The 24,347-nt window shown below is 37.0% G+C and overlaps 3 protein-coding genes and 1 non-coding gene across 6 annotated transcripts; all 4 read right to left on the reverse strand.

Moving 5' to 3' along the window:
- Window positions 1-1,895: 1,895 nt before the first annotated feature.
- On the reverse strand, window positions 1,896-1,968 carry trnav-aac (transfer RNA valine (anticodon AAC)). Its single transcript has one exon. It is a non-coding gene; the product is annotated as a tRNA-Val (tRNA).
- Window positions 1,969-3,228: 1,260 nt separating this feature from the next.
- On the reverse strand, window positions 3,229-13,555 carry btbd9 (BTB (POZ) domain containing 9). 3 transcript variants are annotated; one of them, XM_065296123.2, is made up of 12 exons: window positions 13,330-13,555; window positions 13,176-13,206; window positions 12,299-12,509; window positions 8,524-8,887; window positions 8,059-8,326; window positions 7,692-7,914; window positions 6,742-6,861; window positions 6,550-6,659; window positions 6,267-6,456; window positions 5,834-5,941; window positions 5,663-5,741; window positions 3,229-3,654 (listed from the first exon to the last, which is right to left on the reverse strand). In XM_065296123.2, the coding sequence occupies exons 3-12, from the start codon at window positions 12,481-12,483 to the stop codon at window positions 3,487-3,489; spliced, it is 1,815 nt and encodes a 604-aa protein (XP_065152195.1). In that variant the 5' UTR covers window positions 12,484-12,509; window positions 13,176-13,206; window positions 13,330-13,555; the 3' UTR covers window positions 3,229-3,486. The 3 variants fall into 3 exon arrangements, with proteins under 3 accessions (XP_065152195.1, XP_065152194.1, XP_065152193.1); XM_065296122.2 differs by lacking the exon at window positions 13,176-13,206; XM_065296121.1 differs by lacking the exon at window positions 13,330-13,555 and having other exon boundaries at window positions 13,176-13,323.
- Window positions 13,556-14,549: 994 nt separating this feature from the next.
- glo1 (glyoxalase 1) lies at window positions 14,550-20,478 on the reverse strand. Its single transcript, XM_065296127.1, has 6 exons — window positions 20,346-20,478; window positions 18,831-18,913; window positions 18,309-18,449; window positions 16,803-16,870; window positions 16,405-16,494; window positions 14,550-14,891 (listed from the first exon to the last, which is right to left on the reverse strand). Exons 1-6 carry the CDS (start codon window positions 20,412-20,414, stop codon window positions 14,800-14,802), a joined length of 543 nt encoding a protein of 180 aa, XP_065152199.1. The 5' UTR covers window positions 20,415-20,478; the 3' UTR covers window positions 14,550-14,799.
- A 161-nt stretch (window positions 20,479-20,639) lies between these two features.
- LOC135786633 (uncharacterized) lies at window positions 20,640-23,181 on the reverse strand. Its single transcript, XM_065296125.1, has 3 exons — window positions 22,266-23,181; window positions 22,066-22,165; window positions 20,640-21,751 (listed from the first exon to the last, which is right to left on the reverse strand). Exon 3 carries the CDS (start codon window positions 21,658-21,660, stop codon window positions 20,893-20,895), a length of 768 nt encoding a protein of 255 aa, XP_065152197.1. The 5' UTR covers window positions 21,661-21,751; window positions 22,066-22,165; window positions 22,266-23,181; the 3' UTR covers window positions 20,640-20,892.
- Between the last annotated feature and the right edge of the window lie 1,166 nt (window positions 23,182-24,347).

Consider the following 24,347-nt stretch of genomic DNA (forward strand, 5'->3'; position numbering starts at 1 on the left):
TGACGTGGCATGCGTAAGAACGTATGACGTAATGACGTTAACATCTAATAGGATGAATATGAGCCATAGAGAAAAATCGCTTGCATTATATTAGGAAATCAGTCTTAGTTAATTCATATAAAAATGGTGGTCTAGATTATTTAGATTTTTCTGTCCTAAATAACACCTTCAAAATTAATTGGTTGAAGTATTTTTTGAGTAACCCTTCTTCTGTTTGGAATATTGTTGCCAACACTGTTTTTGAACAAATAGGTGGACTTCCATTTCTGTTAATGTGTGATTACAAAATTGAAAAACTTCCTGTTAAATTGTCAGCCTTTCACAAGCAAGTACTTTTGGCGTGGAAGCTGATCTACAAACACAATTTTTCTCCACACCAGTATTACATTTGGAATAATTGTAATATTGTCTATAAGCACAAGAGTATATTCATGAAAACCTGGTTTGACAAAGGGATTCTTTTGGTTGGTCAGCTGCTGAACTCTCAGGGATATTTGATGACTTATAATGAGTTTCTTTCATATTTTGAATTTCCTGTAACCCCAAAAGAATATGCTTCTGTAATAGGTGCTGTCTCTTCTTGTATTGTATCTTTATGTAGGGGAATATCATACTCAAAACATGCTTCCTTATTTCACCCTGTTGACACTTTCTGTGGGAAAATCTGTTTTTCATCTAGCAAGAAAAATAAGGCTATTCGCTCATTATTTCAGGAAGGAATTGTTAGTAAACCATATGTTATTTTTTATTGGTCAAAGTTCACCCAAAAAATTGATTGGAAGAAAGTTTGGGTATTACCTAATAAGTATCTTATTACAAATAAAATTAAAGAAATTTCATTTAAGATACTACATAAATTTTACCCTGCAAAACACTTTTTAACCAGATTTATTAAGGATATTGATGTGAATTGTTCATTTTGTTTATTACAACCAGAAACAGTCCCACATATTTTCTGGCATTGTCAGTATACAAAGAAGCTTTGGTGTGAGGTTTGTAATTTTATAAATGTTAAAGTAATGTCTAACTTCAGCTTATTATATGAAAATGTAATATTTGGGTTTTTGAATTACGATTCGAAGTTGGAAAATGAGGCTTTCATAATCAACCTGTTAATTTTACTTGTGAAGTACCATATTCATTGCTGTAAATTTAGTACCCGGAAACCTTTTTTCTTGGTAGTATTAAAAGAAGTTGAATTATATATAAATACTATTAAGGAAAGTAAAAACAAAAAAGCTGTCAAAACTGTCTATCTGTTTGACAAGTTTAAGTTATTGTGATTTAGCAAGGCCTTTTTTTATTTATTATTTTTTTTTTATATCTGTATAATCTTGTCTGTATCTTTATATTGTTTTTATTTTTTAATTTATTTAATTCTATCTTGGATGATGTATAAGCAATTGATGGCCTACTCCTGTCCCTGGCTTTTTGTATCGTTCTTTGTGTTATAAAAAAAAAAAAAAAAAAAAAAAATATGAGCCATAGAGAAAATCTTTTTTTCTGGGATGATCATGTTTTTGCATGACGCGCTCTCGTTTTGCAAGTTTTAAAACCACAACTAACACGGCACGAAAAAGCGAAACATCGCGATATCTTATAAAATCAATTATAATATTCTTAATTATATCTTTTAAATGTTCTTGGCAAAACAACAAAACGTTTTTCCACAAAACGTTACAGGCTAACTTATTTGAGGTTTGTTGCTTTGCTGTTGTGTGCTAACCTGATCTTGAAAACGTTTAACCTCTTTCACAACTTTAAGTTTTAGGGTAACTAGGTGTAATTTATAAATAAGTAAATAAAAAACCTGTTTCCGCTAGGTGGAATTGAAAAGTATAGCACAACTAAGACAAACACGAATGTGGGATTTAAATAAATAAAATGCGAAAAGTTGTTTCCGCCCGGTTTCGAACCGGGGACCTTTCGCGTGTTAGGCGAACGTGATAACCACTACACTACGGAAACTGACGTGGCGTACGCTAGAACGTATGACTTAATGACGTTTAGTAAGCGGATACGGTGGCCGTTTTTCCATCCGATGCAGCCTCCGGAGGTCGCATTTCTAGGTTGCATACGTCATCAAGATTGTCTAATTTCAAAATATTACCAATTATAAAGTTGACTATAATTCTTAGTTAATCGTAAATTGTTGTAATATGCGTATAACTTGCGAATGTAATGCTCAGTTAACTTAAATAAACCAGGTTCGATGACGTATGCAGCCTGCATATGCGACCTCCGCAGGCTGCAGCCGGTGGCTCTCTCATCGTCGAGTTAAAACTTTAACACAATACACACATAATGAAAAATTACGAATTATACTAAGTTAACTTGTTCATTTGTTTTCCGAATAGTTTGTTTAAATGGATCAAGTGGTGATCAAACGCATACATTTTTTTTTAAATATTTAAATTCAAACAACTAATTAAATTAGAGCATTGTTTTAAATTGATGAACCTATTTTTTGCAATCCTGAATATTATATGATTGGTGTTATTGCATACATTGATTACAACGGTTGTTAATGCTGGTCATGTTTATCTTGTGAACCACTTGACTACACTGATCTACTAACCAGACCAGCCTGGAGATTCATGCTGGTGATGATGCAAGTTTCCTAGTTTTAATTCCTCATCCTCACACTTTGCCTGTCTCTATCATCCTCCCGTCCTTAGGGAGCTCTGTTGATTGCGGTGAGGAAGTTTTGTAAGGTGCGTCTGTTCCTGCCTGTCTAATGAAGGCGATATTATAGTGTCAGTCACCTTCACATGCTGATTGAAACACAAGATTTATTATATCCCCTTAGAGATGAAGATAAGTTAATATAACTCAAAAGCCTTTCTCGCATACATTCTCCATCTGTTCCACTGACTTTTATCTGTCTTAATATCACCTGCAAATAAATCAGCCTCAAATCTGACTCCAGGCCTTGCATGACAACAGCAACTCATCTTTATTTCAGTCACACTGAAAATATGACTAGAATGCAACTATTTTAGTTAGGAAAGTGAGATGAATAGGACCGTCAACTTTTAAAGGAAAGGAGTCAATGCTATTTTTGGGTTAACATCAAAGACTTTGCGTTTAATGATGGCATTTTGGCCCAAAATTACTTTCCACAAAGTCAAATTACACAGTTTACTTTTGCACTGTTAGTTATGAAATTAAACCACTGATTCTAAACCCCACTGTTTTTTTTACAAATGAGACAGTATTACAAACTGGTAAGTATTTGATACTTCAATTTATTTTTATGTTCTTGCAGTTATCAGAACATAGGAAAATAAGTGTGTGTGTGTGTGTGTGTGTGACAGTCATGAACCTCAACCATCAAATTAGAAGCATAAACTCAAGTATTTTTTTCATCATAAATACACAGAAACTTTCATTAGCAGCACATTAGATTACAAACCCATAAGATGAGCGACTTAAGTGTGTTTTGTCATACTTATGCACGTGAACACCACAGAATGCAACCACAGTCTATGTGCGTGAGGAGGAAGAGGAGGAGGAAGGTTTATCGTTCATTGGGTTCTGAGATACAGGATTCTCCCTCCTGTAGTCTGGACTGGGTTGATCCGGTCCAGGACTTTCCTCTTTGACAATTGTGTCCATCTGTGCGGGGCACTCAAAGTGAACACAATGAAACACCTAGCAAAGACAGAGTGAGAACAATCATGCACTAGTCCAAACAATATATTGCAATAATTTTGGTATGATATGAGAACCATTTAAAATTTTGTGTTGCCCCTGTGGTGAAAATCACATTTTTATTGTTGCTTATTTGTCTATGTGATAGAATATACTTTATTGTCCCCTCAGGGAAATTTGTCATGGACTCCAAAGTGCGTAGTGCAAATGTGGTGTTTTTAATATGTTTTAATACAAATCATGTGCAAATTCATCATTCAACAACATGGGGAAAATGTAGAGTTTCACATAAACGTCTCGTTCAAGCAGTTTGAAATCACCTCAGTTTCCTACATCACAAATATGTAACCAATCACTTTAAGGGACCGTTCACATCGCGCATAAAACGTTTGAAAAACGCTAGGCACGTAGGTTCTTGTCACATTACCTGCAGAGCACTTATGCAATTCTAAAAATATTTAATGTTTTTAACTCAAAGCGGTGTGGATAAGCCTGCAAAAAAACGAGCGCGGTGCACCGTGTGCGGCCGTGCGCGACATAACCGCATTTGAAATACATTTGAAATAACGAACTTGACCGCACAAAAGACGCGATATGTGAACCACCCCTAACACAGTTGAACTAGTGGCTCAGTAGTTCAAACCATAGATAAGGTAATGTGGCTTTCACATAGGACGCGGTGTGCGCTGTGCTGCGCTATGAAACCCATTAATTTCAATGGCTTGCGTCATGCGAGGGCGGTTTTTTGTTGCGTCGAGCAAAGCGCGAGCGCAGCTTGTGCTCACGCTGCGGTCAAAGTTCAAAATAGTTTAACTTTTGCTCTGCGCTCTGTGACGATTACCCGCGCGGCCAATAGAAACGGGGCATCCAAACAAGCAAAATGGGCGAAAAGCTTATACTCGGAATTCCCGGAGCTTTATAATACAAGTTTATACTCCTACAGAGACATCGGAAGGAAAGCCGTGTCATGGAAACACGTAGCAATTCAAGTTGGCATGTCAGGTGTGTTTTAATTCAAGAAGCTTGTTGTAGGTAAGCAGCTTAAAGTTACGTGAAATGGAGACGGGCAACATCAGTCTCTGTATTCCTCATCGACTATTTAACGTAAATATAAACACTGTAGTAATTTATTGAAAACCCGCTTACTTTGGTCTGGTCATCAGAGCACAAATCGCTTGCCTGCACTGAACATAGCGGCGAGCGCAGCGCACACCGCATCCTATGTGAAAGACGCATAATGCACCAATTCACCACGGATGTGCAGTGGTTATAGAATGTGTGGGCGTAAACACGTATATGCGCATATGTGCATGCGCGCATTTATGCATGTAGGCTTATATATAATGAATACATATATTTTGAAATTTAAACAAGGATCATATATACATTTCTTAACAAACGTGCGTGTTCATACGTGCAGATTTCTTTTTCCACCAGTGGGAGCTCGTCATCACAACGTCAGGCAATCCTAAGGTTATTTGGCAAACGCCCAATCGCTTTGAAACGGAGGTAATCGTCACGATCACACACTTTGTTTTTAACTTCGATGTTAACATCAGCGTTTGGCGCTAAAAAATGAGTGCTGCAAAGATGCAACTTTCATATAAATTGTTATAAAACTGGACTGAAACTGCTGAATGTAGCATCTATTTGCATATATATCTATGGTCCAAGGTGGTGGGAAAGTGTGGAGGTGGGAACTAAATTGCAAACTCATATCTATGGTTCGAGCTGTGCGGTTCAGTAGAGGTGGGGACTAATTTGCATATTCATATATCCGCATATACTTAATGAGGCAAGGGTGTAGAGCTACATTCAAGTTGTTTTAAAGCATGGAGACATTTCTGTCACTTGAAAACTTTACCATATGCTTTTTCGATGCTCAAATATGAGTTTTAAGTGATTAAATTATCAACTACAGGGGGACTTTAAATAAAAGCTAAAAGACCAACAGAATCTCATAAAAAATCAGCTCTTTTATTGACGATCACATGCAAAAACTACTCACCTCATTAGCAGTGTTTTGAGTTCCCACAATACGTATAAAGGACGCAGGCTGTCTGTCAAACACCAGAGTCTGCCAGGACCTTTAAAAATGACATTAAATCAAACATTGACACCTTATAAAACTGAATGATATTATGTAGAACTAATAGTTGATGAAGTAGTAGACACTCACCTGCACGCAACTTTAGTACGGTCGACAACCTTCACCCAGTGTTGCTGATTTGTAGACAGTTCCACATAATAGCTATAGCTTCTCTCATCACAATCCCACAACAGCAACCTACACACAAAGAAACACCATGAGCAAGACAGCATCAGTATATCCACAGTTAAATACTACGGTATTACACACCAAAATTGCGGTACTTGCTCTGTATTACTCACAAGATGACATATTTTTGGGTTAATCACGCAAATAAAAACAACGGTGATTGGTGATTGGCTTGTGACACAACACATCATGTGAATTTCATGTTCAAGTTAAAAATTTCACTCGCTGCAGCCACATCGCCCAATTTTGCATTGAGTATTTGTGTCGACTTTGTATGTAATCTACTCGCGCAAAAAGTTACATTTCATTTTGGTGGTGGAAAGTTCTCTCATACCGTATCGAACCCAGCATGTATGGTTGCGCCAGCTGGATGACGATGGCTCCGGATCCCAGCTGGTGGCAGGTGTACCCCGAGTCCCAGTCGTAATGGCTGGTGTCACCATTCAACAGGGCGTTTCTGCAGCGACTCACGCCTTCTATCACACTAGCGCACGCCTGTACGGTCGCCACGTTCTCTGTGGGAACTGCAGGAGACACAAAACAAGTGACGTGTTAGAGTAGCTGTAATGTGTGTAACCCTTGAAAAAAGACAATGACTGTGAAAACCACTACATTACCCAGAAGGCCTTTCTCCAAGGTGAAAGATCGCTGCGTAAACATGCATTCCAGAGCCACTAAGTGAAAGACTTTGTTGACAGTGTTGTGTGTCCCCACGACACGGATGAACCTGCGTTTAAACCACAAAGTGTTTGTTTAAAACCAAACACAAACAAGCGACTTTATTTAAATTTTCATATTATTATTTGTACCTGCAGACTCGTGCTGGGAAATAAAGGTGTTGCCAAGAGCGACACAGGGACTTGGAGTGATCCACAACACGTACCCAGTCCAGTTCATCCATAGACACCTCAACATAATACGAGTATGACCTGCAGGAAAGAGAGAGACAGAAAGCAATGAAGACAAATCATCTACTTTATTGGTTTATTGTTTTAATTTTAATGTTTCTAATGAACAGTGTCTGTTTTTGGTGGGGTGAACTTTTCTTTCAATCTCCAGGGTTCCCACACCTTCCAGGTCCAATGACCTCTAAATTAAGGACTAAATGTGGGGACACATTTCAAGTAAGAGCATCTTGTTACCTTTTAAGATACATTGTTACAGTTCCCTTTTGAGGGAACTCACGCTGCGTCACTGCAGTGACACTTTGGGGACGCCTCCAGGGGTAAGTGCGTCTAAATGTGTACATCAAATTTAACCAATGGTGAGGCTTAACAACAAAGATAGGGTGACGCGGGAGCCAGGAAGTTTATCGCTATCTGAAATATTGCCAAAGACGGCGTTACAGGGACGCAGGAAGTATGGCAAGAGAGACGCAGCGTCTCATTCCCTTTTTAGGGAACGACAGTTACATACGTAACCCGAGACGTTTTCATGTGTCAAACACAACTATGCAAAAAAAGCATTTTGGTATGAATCAACATTCGGATACAGAAGATATAAACATTTAAAGTGAACAGTTTAGCACATGTGCATAAAAAGTCTTGAATTTTATGATATTATCATACACTACACAGGGAATAATATGGATTTTTTCCCCCAGAAAACTTCTTGCATAAAATAGATTCAAGCACTTTCAATTACCTGTATCTATGCATGTATATTTTCAAAAACTTCCCAAGGCCTAGATTTTTTTCCCCCAGATTCACAAACGTTTAAGGATTTTAAGGACCCGTGGGAACCCTGAATCTCATCTTACCTACTGTCTTTGTCCCATAGTAGCAGACGTATGTGGTTGATGATGGAGGGCTGACCCAAGCGGACCTGGATGCCCGTGGATCGACCCTCTTCTTCTATAGGATGTCTTGAGAAGCCGTGGTCAAGATCGTAGTTCTGTGTGTCTCCATCCAGGAGAGCAGACTTCAGCTCGCCCTTTACCACCGCAGCACCGTGCTTCATAGTGGCAATGTTCTCCTCTGGAACTACAACAATCAAAACACCACTGATTGCATTTTTATATCAAACCAAAATGTTGAAAATGTAATTTATTACAATCTATCAATTTTACAACGTTCGTCCGCTCACTACTGGGTACAGTGTAAGCATTACGCATATGTAGTACTGACTAAGCATCCCACGGTAGTTGAGGTCCATGTCTCTGCTCTCCGAGCGGGTCTGTATGGCATCAAGCAGATCGTCTGGGCTGAGGAGGCCCGATGGACGAACCACATTCAGCATTTCTGAAAGGGTCATCAGAGGCAGTCGCACTGCTGACATCACTTCCTTCGCTTCTGGACCGTCGCCGTTTTGGTGACACCATCGGCAGAGGGCCTGAAAGATTTCTTTTTCGGTGGAGGCAAACGAATCTCTCTTTACGACGGTCAGCAGGGCAGACTGCAGAGAGGAAGGAAAAAGAAAACCATTCATCTTATAGTTGCCAATTTTTTATAAAAAAAAACATGATGAATTGACACTATTGAAAAGCGATCCTATGAACAGGGGTGAAATGCTTTTTAAAACAATAACTTAAACCTGCAAAATCCTAAATCTTGTACCTTAAAGAAAAGAGATACCTTCATTCCTAAACTCACCTTTGAAAGAGAAAGAAAGCCTTCGGACTTCAGCACATCGGTGGCATGCCGGTCCATGTATGCACAGCAGGCCTCGGCCAGCCCGCTAAGACAGTAAAGACTGGCCACGTCAAACACCAGACACACATTTCGCGTGGTCAATAAAGTGCGGAGAAACTCGCAGATGGAGGTCTCTAGTGGTTGGAGGTCGTAACGATGCGCCAGGCCGAGAAAATCCAGCAGAGTATCTTCTCTGGCTTCACTTAGGGTGGCTCGACCCGTGTACAAGTACCGCAACAACATGGAAAAAGCCTCTGGGTGCGTATCCTCTAACCGAACCTCAGCCTGGGGTCTGGACTCTCGAAGTCCTCCATATAGCAAAGCTCTAAAGAGAAAGAGTTGGAAAATCTGTAATTACTTTATACTATTTAATGCAGATTAACACAACCCTGTAACTTAATCTTACTTCTTATATATTTTAAAACCTCAGCCCTTGGTTTCCAACTTCTAATGTGCCGTTTTTAGATATATTAGATATATTACCTACCTAACATGAACTATATTATTTGTATTTACTAACATTAGTAACAGGTCCTATAGCTCAACTGGTGAAGCATTGCATGAACAGCGCAAAGGTTGTAAGTTCAATATCAGCGAGCACACGTACTGATAAAATATACCTTGAATGTGCTGCAAGTAGTTTTGGATAAAATCATCTACCAATGTATAAATGTAAACAATATATTGCTCATTGTTAGTTTATGGTAGCATCTAGCGGTGAGATTGTGAATTGCAACCAATGGCCAGGTTTTCCGCAGCACTTTTCAGTTCGGGCGGCCCACCTAAGCTGGGATATCCTACCACCTTAACTAGGTCGTCCAAAAAAAAATTCGCTGCACAACAGGCTGTCAAGTGCATCTCGGAGAATAGCGTGGACGCGCTTCACACCGCAAACGGGCACGCGCCACATGGCCGAAATGAGAGAAAGACATGGTCCGTCACTGTCTGGAGGATAACTAGCCTGTTGATAAAACATTTAATTAATTAATAATCAATAATTTGATTGCCACGCCCCCGGCCCGCCCACCGGCACAACCCTACCACCTTAACTAACACATTTTCTGGGGGAAACCCTGCAATGGCTCGGTTCGAAACACAAAGAAAGGCTACAATAGTCAACACAGGACAAACATGTCATCGTCTGAGACAACGTAGTGATGAAGATCGCTCTGTAGAGCGGTTTGTCTATTTAGGACTAGTGTAGAAATATGACGCCGACTTTCATGTATGTATGGCTCATTCTAAGATGATGAAAACATTACAGGCAAGACAGGCATTTTTTGGGACACACAATTAATCGTTTCAGCCCTACTTTATACACCACTGATAATATAGTTATGTATATATATCAGTCCTTCCAGAAAAGAGTTTTTTGTGATTGTTGCAGGCAAAAATCATTGATCTTGCCGCATGTTTTCTTAAAAATGCGTTGGAATATGTGGGATATTTATGCAATTTTATGCAATAAAATTGCGGAAACTTGCAAAAACTGTTTGCAGGGTTCCCACAGGTCCTTGAAATCCTTGAAAGTGTGTGAATCTGGGGGAAAAAATTCAAGGCCCTGGGAAGTTTTTGAAAATATACATACATAGATACAGGTCATTGAAAGTGCTTGAATCTATTTAATGCAAGAAGTTTTCTAAGAAAAAATCCATATTATTCTTTTTAAGCACATGTGCTAAATTGTTTGCTTTAAATGCTTATTTATTCTGTATGCGAAAGTTGATTCATACTAGGCTTGCCGCGATGGTCGGTGAAACGGTGATAACCGGTGCTTCAGCCTCTCACCGGTTAGATCACTTGCCCACCGCGACACCGTCTTTCACCGTCGTTTTGATATTTTCGTGTAATTGCATCATTTAGTTTCGTTAGAGAGAGCAAACACTTACAACTGAAAGTGTCTGCTGAGTGAATTTAGCGGAGCTGAACGCGCGTCACGTCACAGAGAGCAGCAGGTGTCAGATTTCATTTATTCCTGTCAGAGTTTGCGAGGCGAGCTGACTGAACAGACGAAGGCAGAAGCCGCGTGCTTACTCGTTTTTGTCATAATATACATAAATGATGTTTAATATAACCGAGATCGTTTTGTTCTGGTGTTTTTCATCAAGAAAAATAATAAAGCCATCATTCAAGCAGCGCTTTATGGAGAAGTAGCCGGTTGCTCTGCTTGGGACTGAGGGGTTCTGTGAGAATTACATGGGCACATTGACTTAGGCACTTAATTAAACCAGCTGTTGCACTCGCATTGCACACAAATGCATACGCGATTTAACGCAGCGTACGCAAGCACTGCATTTAAAGAGTTGCGTAATTCAAAAGTGAAAGTAAAATGTGTACGTCTACATGCGCATTTATAAGCCCCTCCCACCCGGTGAAACCGGGATCACCGGGTTTGTGACGCGCCGATTAACCGGTGAGAAAATTCTGTCACCGCGGCAACCCTAATTCATACCAAAAATGCTTTTTTGCATAGTTGTGTTTGACAAATGAAAACGTCTCGGGTTACGTATGTAACTGTTGTTCCCCGAGAAGGGAACGAGACGCTGCGTCTCCCTTGCCATACTTCCTGCGTCCCTGTAACGGCGTCTTTGGCAATATTTCAGATAGCGATATACTTCCTTCCTGCGTCACCCTGTCTTTGTCATTAAGCCTCACCATTGGTTGAATTTGATATACACATTTAGACGCACTTACCCCTGGAGGCGTTCCCAAAGTGTCACCGCAATGACACAGCGCGAGTTCCCTTTCTAAACTCTTTCACCGCCATTGACGAGATATCTCGTCAATTAAGAGAAAACGCTTCCCTGCCAATGACGAGATTTTCTGTATTTCTGCAACTTATATAAACGGAAGTAACCGGAAGTAGCGCCTCACGTGAAAGAGAAAGAACTCCGTGTATGTTTTAAAGATCGCTCTGCATCTGATTTCTACCAAAAGTCCTTCGCAAAAATTGAATTATCTCAGCTTTTTGCTCAGAATTGGGTGTTTTTGAAGAAACCTACCCATGTTTGAGAGGTGATTACAAGAGAACTAATGAAGGTAGGATGAAACAGGGTTTTTTTTTGTTTGAAAGCAGAGGGTCTGTTCTTTCATCTGATATATTGTTTGTTTATATATTTAAAGAAGAACATTTTCTGGAAGGCATTAAACTTTTGTGAAAATCATGAAAAATGCTGGCGCTGGCTGGCAACTTTTTTAAAAATGCTGGCGGGGAAAGAGTTAAAAGGTAACATGATGTAACCTTGCTCTCACTTGAAATGTGTTCCCACATTTAGTCCTTAAATTTGAGGGCATTGGACCTGGAAGTCCTTGAAAGGTCCTTGAATTTGAAGTTAACTAAGGTGTGGGAACCCTGTGTTTGCAGCTTTTCAATGATGTTCACGTCACATAATCATGTCACTTCATAACGTTGACAACAGGGGACATGGCTGCACTTGTGTGAAGTAAATCCAACAAAGTGCGGCGTATTTAAAAAATGTGGCCCCCGCATAAATATGCAAACTTTGGCTGATTATGCGTTGAATCATGCAATTGCATAATCATGTTTTTCTGGAGGGACTGTAATATATTGCATTTCTGTCAAGGGATCCTCTTAAAATGTACACAGTGCACCTGTAATGAATGTTAATGAACTGAACTTTGTAAAAGTAAAGTTAAAGGTATTGTAAAGTTAAACCCTTTTGATTTTGTTTAATACACCAATAATGTCGTGAAAAAAAAGAATATTAGTGTTAACCTGAAATATTGGCAGCGGGCTGCTAGAATGACTCTGTGCGCAGGAAAGCGCTTCTCCTCCACTATGAAGGTGACATCACTGTACTCCTCACTGGGAACTAAAGCACCCAACTGCTCTGACAGCAGGTGGAGGTGATCGATCTCAGCTGTAGAGCTCACGGACCGCAGAGGATGACCGTCACTCATGGCCACCGCTGGAGAACACCTGAATCCTGAGGAACATCAAGTTACATTTCATTCAGATCAATGAGGAACGGAATGAGGAAGAGCATATTTCCTATGAAGACATTTCTTTAACATTGATGTTTTGTTGTGAAGCCAGTTCTATGACGTTTTGTGCTATTACAAGAAATATGTTTGATAAACATCAACCCTGTTTTGAAAAATGATAATAATTAAGAAACGTGTATTCACTATAGTAAAGCTTAGTAAGATTTCTTGATATTAGTGTGGCTATAGTAAATATCACAGTAAAATAGTTTTACTAGTTGAAACCAAAACCAAAAATATGTTGTGCTTTACTATAGTGAAACCATGGTTTGCCAATGGTAGTCCACCCAGGGACTAGTTTATTAATAAATTATAGTTCAAAATTCTGATAGTTAATTCAGGAATACATTAAAGGAGTGTGGTGATGACTATATATGACATTAGGCTGCAATTTACTATAGTACATTCTAAAGTATACTACAGTATTTTTCGTGTGGAATGGAAGGCCTTGAACTAAAAAAAATGACCACCAACCGATTTATACAATGAAACAATTAAATATTATTATGTATACTTGTGAAATGATGCTATATGTAAGACGTGAGATCACGAAGATCTTCCGTCTCTTCTGCTAACGTTAATCCAAAGCAGTCATAATCGTAACTCACCGTCACAAATAAAGATTCAACTCGTCTCCACCTAAACCAAGCCGAGGGGATCACAAAGCTATTATGACCACAATAGATCGCAAGATATCATAAATTGTGTAAAACACAGCTTTATGTTCCAAAAATCCATTTAATACGCTCTTTAAAGACTTACCGGATGTTTTGAACGGCTCTCGTAGATGATGTGTTAATGTTACAGCGCCTCTAGTGGACACAGCGAGACGAGCGAGTACCGGTCTCTTTCTTCAGGAACAGATGTCCGATTCCTCCAATGAGCTAAATTACGATCTCAAGTCATATTGTATGTACTTGTAGTTTAAAATGTAAAGTTTTTAAATCTTTAAGTGTGTTCGAAATCTATACTTGATGTGGCGTTGCGCAGACCGATCCAAGCAAGTATGACAACGAAGTTTCGAGAAACGCTCTCGCGATACTCTGATGTCATACACCGACATGTCTGCGCAACGGCGTATCAAGTAGGAAACAAACATTATTTCTGCGTTCACGTTGTTCATTCTGCAGTACGGAAACTATTCAAATACATCGTTCTTATTGTATATACATATTTTATGACTAAAACCACGTAGGCCTAAATAAATGCAAGGATATGTAAATATTATCCAATTTTAATGTAATTGTTTTTAATTTAATTATTAATTGTTTTGGTATTTCCTTTATCAATGCACAACAATAAAAACAAAGGGCTGGTTTCTTCCCAAGCAAGATTTTTGACCAACCCTATTTTGTTTTTAAAAATCTTTTGACAAACATGTTTTCTTGCAGTCACGTTACAATGCGGCTTACCCAAAAACTGTTTCATTACAGCACTGCACTGACAGGTTTAATTTATCTTTTGTGTTTCACTCATTGAGCATAAATTGGAGTCCCATGAAGCATTGTCATAATAATATAACAAAATAAATTTTCTTTAAAGTTGATATCTAGGCCCTGATATATCAGCCTATAATCGGTATCGGCAGATAAAAGGATTTTCCAACTATCCGACATCAGCCAATTGTGATCAGGGCCGATTATTTTCCTTCAATTTAAAGGGCTGACAACAAAATTTCACTTTGTACAATCTGCACTTCTACCATTTCATGATGTATAAATAATAAGAGTAAAAAAGAAAACTATCTTTATCTTTTGGAATTTGTAGATGTCATTCTAAATAAGTAAGGCACAGAAATTGTATGTTGGTGTATACCTAATAATTACTATAAAACACATATATCACGAAATAAATTGGCGTTAGATATTGCAATTTCGTACGTTGAAATTTCCATGTATACTTTTATTCAAAAAAGTTTAATCTAATCTATAGAGCATATCACTAAACCATTTATCCTATAAAAAAAAAAAAATGCTCAAGAATGACTCAAAAAAACATATCCTTTTTTATTTAAACCAATAGGTATAATTATAAAGTTAGACACCATGCCATTTCAAAAATATAGGCTCGTACGTAAAATTCACAAAATAAACTCCACCCTAGACAGCATTTTCTCTTTACTTTGCATACTACTTTGCTGTTAACAGAGCAGTTCCCTTTCCTGATCAACCAACCGTCCGTAATTTATTATAACTATACTTTAATGTTTAGGTCACAGCATTAGAGCAGTCTTTAAGATGCGATGGGCACCATGCCGTTGGGGCTGAGAATCTCTATCCAATAACCATCAGGATCCTGAATAAAGGCCAAGCCTTTCATTTTACCTGCAGGATAAACACATGGACAGAAATCAATAGCTGGAATAATAGAAATATAAACAACAATTATTTTACTAGGACTACTACAACAACTGCATAATAATTGTACATTTAAAAGGCCACAGGTAAATTTCAAGATGCCTGAGAAAAACATTTTACAGTTGCCTAAATGTAATCCCTTTAGGGAAGTCATGTTACTAAGCAGCCAGGTTTGCAAAGCCTCCTGACAGTTATTTCAGTCATGCAAGACTAAAGATCTATTTACCTGAATAAGAAAAGACAGGTATCTCTAAAATCATGTGCTTAAATAACAATTAAACAACATATTTCTGATTAACAATTTAACCTGACATCAACAGTACCATAACTTTTGTTTCTTAAGCTCACATTTTGATTATGGAGTGCAATGCATTGTGGGATACTACACTTTTATATTGTATTGTTATACTGTATACTGCACATTTTGGCAAACACACACAGTATGTCATGTGGGTGTTTCATGTATTCAAGTGCATACTGTGCGCAGTATACATACAAATTGCAGAATGAGTGTAGGTAGGATGCTACTTTAAACAATATCATATCCCAAAAATCCCAAATGAGTACATTCAGCAGGACTATCAACCTTATAATGTAGAGTTTAGATAATCGTTGTTAGTAGTGATAGACCGATATATCGGGACGGTATTTGCAAGTTTTATGTGATTTTTTTCGGCATTATTTACAGACAGAGTGCTGGAAGTTGCAAGCGATTGCAAGCGATACATGACGTGACTAAAAACAACAAACCTTTCCATGACAACATCGAAAGCTTGTCCTAACAGCTGATTATAGCTGCACAAAGCGGGGTTTTATTTCTCATCTCTATGGGGCGGTTTCCCGGACAGGGATAAGCCTTGTCCCAGACTAAAATAAATGTAAGAACTGTCCAAACTAATAACATCTCTTTTTAACATATCTTAAAATATATCAGTGCCCTGTGTTTTGCCTCAAAATGGAGACAAGTAATGTTTTTAGTAAGACATGTTTGTTAAAACTAGTTCTATTTCCTAATTAAACTAAGCTTTAGTCCTAGTTTAAGAGAATTCCTGTCCAGGAAACCACCCCTATATATATATTTGTAGTAGTAAAGTGCTAAAAATCAATATCCTTTGCTGATAGTTCCTCGTCATCGTGGAGAGTACAGTTCATGGTTCCATAGCACCCTCACCTGTTTTAACTATTTGTTAAATATAGTTTTTTTTTAAGTTCAATAAAAGTTACTTTTTAAAATTGAGACTTGGAACATTTGGCATCATCATTGTTTCATTTTTATGATGTAAATTGAGGGAGCAAAAGCAGTATCGGCTCAAGAAAATCGGCAACCTGTATCGGTCATCGGCTAAGGCTGATGAAACAAAAATCGGCATCGGCACTTAAAAAATCTATATTGGTCGATCCTTAGTTGTTAGTCTAAAAGAATTATGTGATTAAAAATAATATCAATCACATACAGCAGGATTAAATAAACGGAAATTACCATCATCAGGTTTCTTTACGAATGTCACTCCCTGCTCCTCAAACAGTTTGCAAGCAGCATACACATCTGGCACAGCAATTCCAATGTGACCTTTAATAAAATACAATTACATCATGACATTAAATCTAAATTTTCATCCTTTAAATAATGTAGGACTAGGACAGAAGTAAATTCACTTTACTGTAAATTTTTATATGCATGCCATTTTATTCATGATAAAAGCCATACTGAAAAATTTTAATGACTGAAGATTCTTCCGCGTGCTAATTTCATTGAAAAATATTATGCTTCACTTATATGGTAACTAGATTTGGTTTAGTTCTCTGAAACTTTGTTTGGATGAATTGATGGTTCCTGAAATTTAGAAAAGCATCAATAAAAAGTTAAGCTGTATTTACCGAAGCCTCGTGGATCTGAGTTGCCATTGTGGTAACTTTGGCTCTCATCGGTCTCTGAACCCCAATTACTGATGAAGAAAGAAACAAATGTTATAAACAGACAGACATACAAAACAGCTTTAAACATTACTCCACTGCTGCTCTGATACTGCATATGTGTTTACATTTGAGTTCAGTGAAATCACATTTGCACTTCATCACAACACACAAACTGCATCAATAATCAGTATGCGGCAGGCACTCTTACTGTCTTAAAGTAAACCTTTTTTGTGTCTACTGTAACCCTGTGCAGATGGTGGTGGTTTGACAGATGTTTGTATCTACAAGAAGGCACATATGGTGTTAATTATATCATGTCAACTTGTACTCACTTTTAAGACAACAAGGTAACAACCTACCCAGGCTGAACAATAATAGATTCAGTAAATAGTACTAATAAAATATGATAAGTATTATTCATCTGCTGGTAAACTTGGAGACTGTCAAAACTGCACCAATCCAAGCAGGGACGTGTGACACCTTAAGGTATTAAACAAACATTATAGACATTTAAACACACTGCTGGATTTCTTTATTTCCTGTCATTTCACATTTGCTGTTATCCAAGTGACAGTGTTTCTTGAGTAAAACTGTAAAGCACGTTTAGCTGAAAGTGATCATATACTGTATCAGGTGCGACTTATATGTCAAAATTAATTCATATGAACCAAGAGAAACCATTACTGTCTATAGCCTCTATGCTGCTCCTATATTTATGTAAATCAATGGATTCAGTGATGTAGAATGACTTCGGGAGCTTGTTGAACCTGATTTGGCTTGTCATGTTAATTTAGCCTATTCAGCCTCCCAGGTATGTTCTGTATGCTATTGTGTTAGCTGAATAAATGTAAATGTTATGTTAATATGTACAGACACCTATTGATCCTGATGTTCTGTGTGCCATTGTTTAGTTGCCTTTTCAGATTAAATATGTCTGTTCTTGGGCTTGGATTTTGTGAAATCATTTTCTAAATAAACTTGATGTATAGTCCAATGCAACTTATATGTGTTTTTTCCTCTTCAAAAAGCATTTTTGACTGATGTGACTTATACTCCGGAGCGACTTATAGTCTGGATAATATGGTAATGCAAGTCCACATCTGCCTTCGAAATCCAGATTTCGGCAACACCAAAGTAATCCCCATAGCTCCTGATGATATACTGAGGTCTTATGAAACAAATTGATGGGTCTGTTTTACTCAAATAAAAACAATGTTACCTGCATCTTGGATAGCTGGAGGGTGAGCAAATAAACAGCACATTTATATTATTCACACTTAAGAAAAAAAATGTTGGGTTAAATTGAACCCAGGGTTGGGTTAAAAAGGATGAACCTGAACTGTTGGGTTGTACTTTTTACTTATGCTGGGTTGTTTCAAGTCAAAATGTTGAATCAAATATAAACATTTCCTAGGTTAATTCAACCCAACAGCTAGACCCATTTTGACTCATTGCTGGGTTGCTTACTGGGTGAGCTCTATTGTGGCACGACGAGAAAACGTCCAAGCCGTCCTCTCCTTCACATCAGCGGGGATCTCTGATTTATCCTCATAACCCAGAAAGTACAGTGTGAATCGCATGGCAGGAAAATCGATCTTCTGGAGCAACCTATAACAAAACATTCACAATATGTATATAAGATATAAGATGTTTCTCACTGGTTTAAATACACAATTTTAATAAATATTTATTTTAGGGCTGCATGTTAAATCGCATGCTATTGTCCATCTACTCAGTAACAATAACCGGCTTTACTGATGAGATGCGCATGACAAGCACATGGAATTTATTGTGCAGACCTAATTTATTTATTACGTAAACAAAACATTTACGTCTCTAATGTAATTATTTAACACATGTCTGACAAGTTCATAAAAAAATATAAAGGTCATTTCAATAACCTGCAAGAGGGCCTTTAAGTAAAAAACAGCAAATCTGATACACTTCTGGATTAGAAAAGTTGCTGATGTTTTAAATTTAAGCACTCACGTCATTCCGAGGATGCGTGTGTAGAAATCCAGGGATTTAACAGGATCCTTAACGCGCAACATTGTCTGTTGCATCATGAAGTCCTAAAGCAGAGGGAAAAACATAATGACATTTAGACTGATGTGGTTACCTGTGCTAACTGAAACCTGATATATTTCATTTAAACTTGGAAATTAACACAAAAAAAATCAGAGTCTGCAGAACTAATGACATAAAATAAAAAGATTTGCATCAATTGCAAGCAAATATGTAACCACTAAGTCTTCTCACTAACAAAATCTTTAGTTTTTATCATTTTCAATGAACCATTCTTATCAAGATTCTGAACAAGGATGACCGGATTAGCACAAACCCACGACAACCAGGCCAGTTTGACTGCATTATATCTTAAAAGCACATCGGAGCGTATTAAATATTCAAAATTCATGTTAACTTAAATTGTCACTTAAACTGTTATGCTGGCATTTGTGGAAAAAATATATAGGGATCCTGTAGTCTCAATTGGATTGCATTAGCAATGCAAAGGTCATGGGTTCGATCCCCATTGAACAAACATACTGATCAAATGTATAGCTTGAATGCACTGGACGCATCTACCAAATGCACAAATTATAAATAAAGCGGAAAATGCAAATAGGTACATTTCCACTGGTTTTATACTTTGAAACTTGAATGCAATAAAAATATATTTCATGCAGGCTTACACATAAAATATTTTCAAATAACATAATGTCAGTCAATGCATTAGAATTCAGACTGGGGTGATTTTTGAAATAATAAACTGATGCTTTCAATGCAGTGTCAGACATCTATCAGACTGTACATCATCCAGAATATTTATTTTATATATTTTTGCAAATGTATTAAACTGGAATTTAAACATCTATCATAAATCTTGAATGTACTGTACAGTGTAATTTGAAACTCACAGTGTCACATACTGTATTGACAATCATAACAAAAAAGCTCTTTTGTACACTTTTTCATAGCAGAGAAGTTAAAGGGAGATTTGCATGTGTATCTGCACAACTGACACCTTAGCGAACCTCACAGAGTCAATATTTCATCTGTGTCAAATGCCAAGGGTCATTCAAGCAACCATCAATCTGCAATACATGTACGCTAACAACACACATATGATCGTCTACCTCAAAATGACGCAGCGAAACAAACACGAACAAACGTTACAAACAATTTTCATTAACTTCAACTAAGCTAAAGGGAGAAATGTGGATAGATCACTATACAAAAACAAATTTATATCAGTAACATGCTCGTAAAACAGTAGTGAGATATACAAATACCGATAGACCGTGTGTTCGACTAACGAGGCGCTATGACGTCAAAGTACCGCGATAGCGATTAGAAATAACAGATTTTAATAGTTCTCGCGGTACTTTACTATGGTACATTAAACGGTTTGCGCAGAGCCGCGTGAAGTCGAACATTCTTTGCGTGCTTGATTGACAAGCCTCGCCCGTTTCACACATTACTGAACTTAAAAGCGCAACTTACTTTAGTGATAGGGTTTCCTTCTTTACACGCAGCGGTGACCGCGTCGTCTGTCAGCCCCTGGTCAGTCATTTCGGTCTGTTTCTGCCAGGTGATCACGGAACGGCTGAATCTCGGGCGGATAGATACCGTAAAGGGGCGTGGTGGCGTATGCCACGTCAGAGGTGTGACGTAAATATATAAGGGGCGAAAGAGGCGTGATAAAATTGCTGTGGTAGTTCCCATTTTCTTCATTCAGAGGGCGCTCTCAACGTAAACTTTATGTCAAATTTTTTGCTTGTTGATAAAATCTACAGACTATTTCCCCAAATAGTTTTAAGCTACTTTAAACACAAGATTTATTTTTCCATCCTACCTCAAAATAGCAGAAATAATGACTCTGTTTGTGAAACCTCAGGTAGTTTTCTTTAAAAGAAACAGAAAAAGTTTTGCCAAAAATGAGATTTGGTGTGACACAGATAAATAAAACCTTTAATAAAAGTAAGGTCTCTTTATTGGCATTGTACAGATGAAATAAGATTCAGAAAAAGAAATCAAGCATAAATGTGCATCACACTTTGCACGAGTGATGTTTATTGTGCAAAATCAGTGAGTATTTATAAGTAAATGTTTTTCCACACTGTGAACACGAATAAGGTTTCTCTCCGGTGTGAATTCGCATGTGTTTGCGAAGCGTATGCACGCGTTTGAAGCTGTGTCCACACAAAGAACAAATAAAAGCTCTCTCTTCTAAATGACAATCATTCATGTGTCTTTTAAGAAAGACTTTACTGAAAAATGTTTTCTCACAAAGTGAGCAGGCATACGGCCTTTCACCGCTGTGTTTCCACATGTGACTTTGAAGTAAACTGGATGTAACAAACTTCATCCCGCACTGTTCACAAACAAAGCGCTTGGTCCTCTTTTGCTGCTCACCCATGTGGACTTTAATGTGCAAGTTTAGGTAGTCTGAACGCCGGAACAACTTACCACACAGTTTACAGTCATATGGAGTTTCACCTGTGTGTTTTCGCATGTGAGACACCAGGTTTCCTTTGCGGCAATACTCTATGCCACAAATCTTACAGCTGTATTTCTCTTGATGTGTCTCACTGCTGTTGGATGGCTGAGAGATTGAGAGTTTACAAGCAGGATTTGAAGAGCTTTCATGATCTGACACAATAATACATTTGTTTTTATATGTCATTCTACGGCAAAATCGCCCTACTGACTCCTCCGCTGGGCTTAGTAACAAGGTTTCTGGACACATTTTGGTAAGAGTAGGCTCTTTTCTGCTGGAATCGGAACCTGGAACTCCAACCAAAAACTCTTGAGACATCAGGCCTGATGAATTGAATTTGTCCGTAATCAAGATCCTGCTTTATAATCCCAGCTTTCATATCGATGAAGTCAGGATGCTTGGCCACAAGCTAGACAAACAGATATCAAACAGTGTAAGATAAGCAATCCACACAAAAGGCTGAACTTTACAGTAATTTTACACCAGGTATAGATTGTTTAATCATGGTAAAAATCACAATAAAGCATGGCTCATTTAATTTTTTAAACAGCATCACAATACAATAAAGTTAAATAAACTTCAGGCCTCACCAATCTGTGTCATTCATCTTAAATACACGAATTCACAGAAATTCTAGCCTAATTTTTTAATTATTATTATTATTTGTCAACTACAAATTCAATACAAAGTCAGAAACATGGGAAAAATCTTGAAAGCACTTACCTGCCAGATAGCAATGTCAAATATAAGCAGACCGTTTCTCCTTTTAAAAATAATAATTTATGCTGAGGTTTATTCATTGATGAATGGGAGCACCTCTTGCCTGCACAGGACAATAACAGCAATTTATTAAACATACGATGTGCATTTACAAGATCTCTATTCCTCAAGTGTCGTGTAAATAAAACCATAAAAAAACTTACTTATATTCTCTTAACTTAGAAGTTTGTCATGAACGTTACAGTCATTTGGTCAAAGCGAGTAAACAGGTCACGTGATAGTTCTTCTTCTTCTAGAGTTTATGGCGGGTCGCGAAACAACTTCATTGGTGCTTACCGCCACCTACTGTTGGCTGATGGAGTGAAAAGAACGTCATTTATCAGGTCATGGCTGCGCATATCAAAAAAGCAAGTTTTCAAGGAATATCAGTGTTTGGGAAAGAGATTAAACTCAGTCAACTAGCAGACGATGCCACAATTTTTGTCAAAAATAGTTTTATGAAGTTATTATTGTATTGAAACATTTTCTGGAAGCTCATAAATTAATGATGAATAAGTCCACTTTATTTTCTTTTAAAGATTGTGTCTTGAAAGAAATTTGTGGGATACCAATTAAAGATGATGTCAAATAGCTTGGGATAATAGTATGTAAAGATTTGTATCAAAGAAGCCTGTTAAAGTCTATTATTGAGAAAAATAAAAATAGATTTAATATGTGGCTGTGAGATCTGTCCCTAAATGGATGTGTTCTGCTTTCAAAAGCAGAAGAGATCTCAAGGTCTGTTTATATATCTATGTCAGCATGTTACAAACAATGTTATCAAGGAATTAGATAGGATTCTTTATGATTTTATTTTGGGGGAAGAAAATATTTACAGAAAAATAGTCTAAATAATAATAGAGCCTTTGGTGGCCTTGAAGTCTTACATTTAGATCTTAATAATGTATTTAAGATAAAATGGATAATTGAATTTATTTAAAAAAGATAGTAGCCTATATGGAATATTTTCCCTAACTACATATTTAACTCTTTGGGTGGCATTCATTTTCTTTTAAAATGTAATTTTTCGGCTGATAAAATCCCAATTAAACTTGCAAACTTTCATAAGCAGGGCCTGGCAATTAATCTATTTTCTTAACAAATGTATGATTCCTGTGTGGCCAAAAGAATATGCTATTACTGATAAAGTTGCATTACTATTACGAAATCCTGAATTCTATCCTGTAAATGTTGATCGTCAAACCAGTTTTTGTAGTGATACAATATTTATTGAGGATATTAATATAGTAAAATATAAATGTAGTAAACATAATAGAAATGTTTTAAAAACAACCTATTTGCCTTGTTCAACAGTGTTTTGGTCTACAAAATATGAAAATATTAACTGGAAAAAAGTATGGTTAATAAAAAATAAGTATCCAATTTTAAACAGAATTTACCCTGTCAAAGTGGTGCTTGAACGTTTCCATGTGAATATTGAAAACTTATGTGAATTCTGTGGTAATGCCAAAGAATCTGTCACTCATCTTTTTTTTATTTCTGATATTCAAAAATGTCTTGGGTGGACGTGTCTAACTTCATTTCTAGGTTGTTTGGAATATGTATACAAACTGATCTGTATGATGTAGTATTTTTTGTGTACAAGATATTGTTGATTCCAAAAGTATGATGTGCTTCTTTATACAACTTTTATTTTACTTGGAAAATATCACATTTGTGTGAGAAAATGGATGAAAGCTAAACCAAACTGTGAACATTTTATAAAAGAAATTAAACAATATGGTAGACAAAATCAAGAACAAAAAAGCAATAAAGACCTTTTAAGCTTTTTGTTACTTTAAATTGTTGTAATTCACCACTGGCATGACCCTTTTTTATGTTTATTTATTTTCCACTTGTTGCGAGTTATATATTTATGTATAAATATTTGTATAATTTTTGCACTTGTGTAATAAATAAATAAATGAAATTAAATAAATAAAAACTCCCCAATTTATCCTACTGTAAAATGTATTAAACCTCTAATCTAGATAAATGACTGCATTTATTTATTTTTTGATCATTTGGACTGTCATGATAGTTCATGTTTCGTGTAAAGTGACCCACATTAGACCATATTTTCTATTTCCCTGAATTCACCTAAATTAGTAAAATCTTTAAAAGCCTGCCCTGGAGTTGACTTTATGTAATTTGGCTTAAAATTTAAACAGTTAAATCTGATTAATGATTATTATCTTACCCTTGTGTAGTTCCAAAATCATATTGTTTTTTCCATCTAACACAAA

This window comes from Paramisgurnus dabryanus, chromosome 20 (genome assembly GCF_030506205.2).
Source record: "Paramisgurnus dabryanus chromosome 20, PD_genome_1.1, whole genome shotgun sequence".
Taxonomy (NCBI): domain Eukaryota; kingdom Metazoa; phylum Chordata; class Actinopteri; order Cypriniformes; family Cobitidae; genus Paramisgurnus; species Paramisgurnus dabryanus.

Coding starts and splice junctions, on each gene's coding strand:
- btbd9 (XM_065296122.2), bottom strand. CDS start 12,483: ATGAGTGACGGTCATCCTCTGCGGTCCGTGAGCTCTACAGCTGAGATC. Junction 5,742..5,833: donor CGTACTAAAGTTGCGTGCAG/GTGAGTGTCTAC, acceptor TCATTTTTAAAG/GTCCTGGCAGACTCTGGTGT. Junction 3,655..5,662: donor CTCAAAACACTGCTAATGAG/GTGAGTAGTTTT, acceptor TGTCTTTGCTAG/GTGTTTCATTGTGTTCACTT.
- glo1 (XM_065296127.1), bottom strand. CDS start 20,414: ATGACTGACCAGGGGCTGACAGACGACGCGGTCACCGCTGCGTGTAAA. Junction 16,871..18,308: donor GCCACAATAGAGCTCACCCA/GTAAGCAACCCA, acceptor TTTCTTCATCAG/TAATTGGGGTTCAGAGACCG. Junction 16,495..16,802: donor CTCAGATCCACGAGGCTTCG/GTAAATACAGCT, acceptor ATTTTATTAAAG/GTCACATTGGAATTGCTGTG.
- LOC135786633 (XM_065296125.1), bottom strand. CDS start 21,660: ATGTCTCAAGAGTTTTTGGTTGGAGTTCCAGGTTCCGATTCCAGCAGA.